This window comes from Sinocyclocheilus rhinocerous, unplaced genomic scaffold, assembly GCF_001515625.1.
Source record: "Sinocyclocheilus rhinocerous isolate Xijiao unplaced genomic scaffold, SAMN03320098_v1.1 scaffold2868, whole genome shotgun sequence".
Taxonomy (NCBI): Eukaryota; Metazoa; Chordata; class Actinopteri; order Cypriniformes; family Cyprinidae; genus Sinocyclocheilus; species Sinocyclocheilus rhinocerous.
Genome location: NW_015623782.1, coordinates 344427 through 346621, shown reverse-complemented (window position 1 = coordinate 346621; position 2195 = coordinate 344427). Strand labels below are relative to the sequence as shown.

Sequence of the window (2195 nt, the reverse complement as noted above, 5' to 3'; positions counted from 1 at the left end):
ACACCTGGTTTTCAGCACGCACAGAAATAATAAACATTCATGAACACATGAATCACACATAAAATGACATCATTCATAAACGATATTACATGTAAAGTAAACACTGATATTTCTGCAGCCCTCACGAGCCAATCACAGCCTCTCCATGAGGAAACCCCGCCCATCTGATTGATTGACACAGGCTGTGTCCAATTAAACGCTCTGATTAGTAGACTTAACCGTGTGTGTGTGTATATAATAATTCAACAACATAAGCTAGTAATCCAGCCTTGACTCGCCATGCAGAAAATAAGCGCCCTTCTATTTACAAAACTAGACTTTCTGAAGAAAAACGTGACAAAAGTCGTGTTGTGCATCATTGCCAGGGTATTTCTAAGCGGTTGCTAGGGTGTTGTTATTGGTTGCTAGGTGGTTATTTACTCGAGTCCACCTTATCTTCTGGTCTGTAGATAAATACTCAAAAGAACAGCATTATATTCAGTAATATTTGCATTATATTCCGGTTACATTGTAAAACGATGCTGTTTTGATCAATTGAATTGATAAAAGCTTTGAGCAGATACAGCTTTACAAGAATATTCCATTCCTTAACATTAGTTAATCGTATTAGTTAACATGAACTAACAATAATACATTACTAAAATCAAATGAATTAATAATACTAATAGTAATAATTTTATTTAACAGACATGCCCATACAGCAAAGAACAAAACTATTTATTTTCTGGCTAAATATATATATGTTGTAAACAGTGAAACTCAATGAAATATATTTTTGAAAATTAAAATATATATATATTTAGTTTCAACCTTCATATACCAAAATATATTTCAAAATGTATTTTAGGGTCAAAAAATACATTTGCAAATATATTTCCATTTGCTAAATTCAAATGTTCAAACGTGTTATAGACAACAAATAAAGTTTTTCTTTAAATGTATTATAAACTGAAATATATGGAGGGCAAAATATATTGAAAAAAATATATTAATATTTTTAAAATATATTTTCTAAAAATGGCCAAAAATAATTACATATTTTTGGCCATTTTTTAAAATATATTTTAAAATATATTTAAAATTAATTAATTAATTAATTGATTCATTTTACGTAAATATATTTTGAAATTATTATTATTATTATTATTATTTGGCCATTTTTTGGTACATTTTGAAATATATTTTTAAAATATATATATTTTTTGCCGTATGGATGAGCTAACATTAACCAACAAAGAACATTTGTATTTTTATTAACTAAGGCTAAAAAAATCCTGTAGCGAATGTGTTAGTTGATGTTAGTTAATGCATTAACTAATGTTACCTTATTGTAAAGTGTCACCAACTTTCCTTTCGATCGCTGATCACCTCGATACTAACACTGATATCATTAGTTACCAATAACACCACTGAGCTCATGTCGACAGTTGTAGAAATAAAATCCACAGCAATCCCAACAAGCGTCCATTAGCGGAACCGAACGACCCTGCATCCTGACCGCTGACCTCTGACCCTGACCTCTGACCTCAGGTGCAGTGGGAGAGGCTGAGTTTGAGGACGCCGTCTGCGTGCATCTTGAAGAGCAGTTTGAACTCAGTGGGCAGCTGGTGCGACTCCTGCCACTTGGTGGTGAACTTGGTGCCCTTCTTGTCGTAGTAATGGTAGGGCAGCTCTTTGCCCGTGTTGGGGTCCCAGCCGAAGGGCCAGAATCCGTACAGATGCACCTGTTCACACAGAGACGAGGCCAGCGTGAACATCAGGATCCCTGTGCTCAGACGCTTCGGCGAAAGCTGCTTCGTCTTCCAATACCTGCAGACACACAAGACACTTTTCTGTTGACATCATTTCTGTTTTAATTCATTATATACAGTATATATATATATATACAGTGGTGTGAAAAAGTTTTTGCCCTCTTCCTGTTTTTTTAATTGTTTGCATATTTGTCACACTTAAAAGATTCAGATCATCAAACAAATTTTAATATTACACAAAGATAACCTGAGTAAATACAAACTGCAGTTTTGAAATTATGATTTCATTTATTAAGGGAAAAAAGCTGTCCAAACCTACCTCCCTACGTGAAAAATTATTTGCCCCTCCTCTTAAATCATGAAAGAACTGTGATTAACCACATTATTTTAGAAAGCTGAGTTAAATTTCACTAGCCACACCCAGGCCTGATTACTGCCAGACCT

At 33.8% G+C, this 2195-nt stretch overlaps 1 protein-coding gene across 1 annotated transcript in view; it reads right to left on the bottom strand.

Annotated features, from left to right (window-relative positions):
• Positions 1–1210: 1210 nt before the first annotated feature.
• The window catches only part of LOC107736958 (sia-alpha-2,3-Gal-beta-1,4-GlcNAc-R:alpha 2,8-sialyltransferase-like), an 11694-nt gene continuing 10709 nt past the window's right edge, over positions 1211–2195 (bottom strand). Inside the window, exon 4 of the mRNA XM_016548351.1 lies at positions 1211–1809. Coding sequence (XP_016403837.1) covers positions 1527–1809 — 283 coding nt within the window. The 3' untranslated portion in view covers positions 1211–1526. The remainder of the gene's footprint in view (positions 1810–2195) is intronic.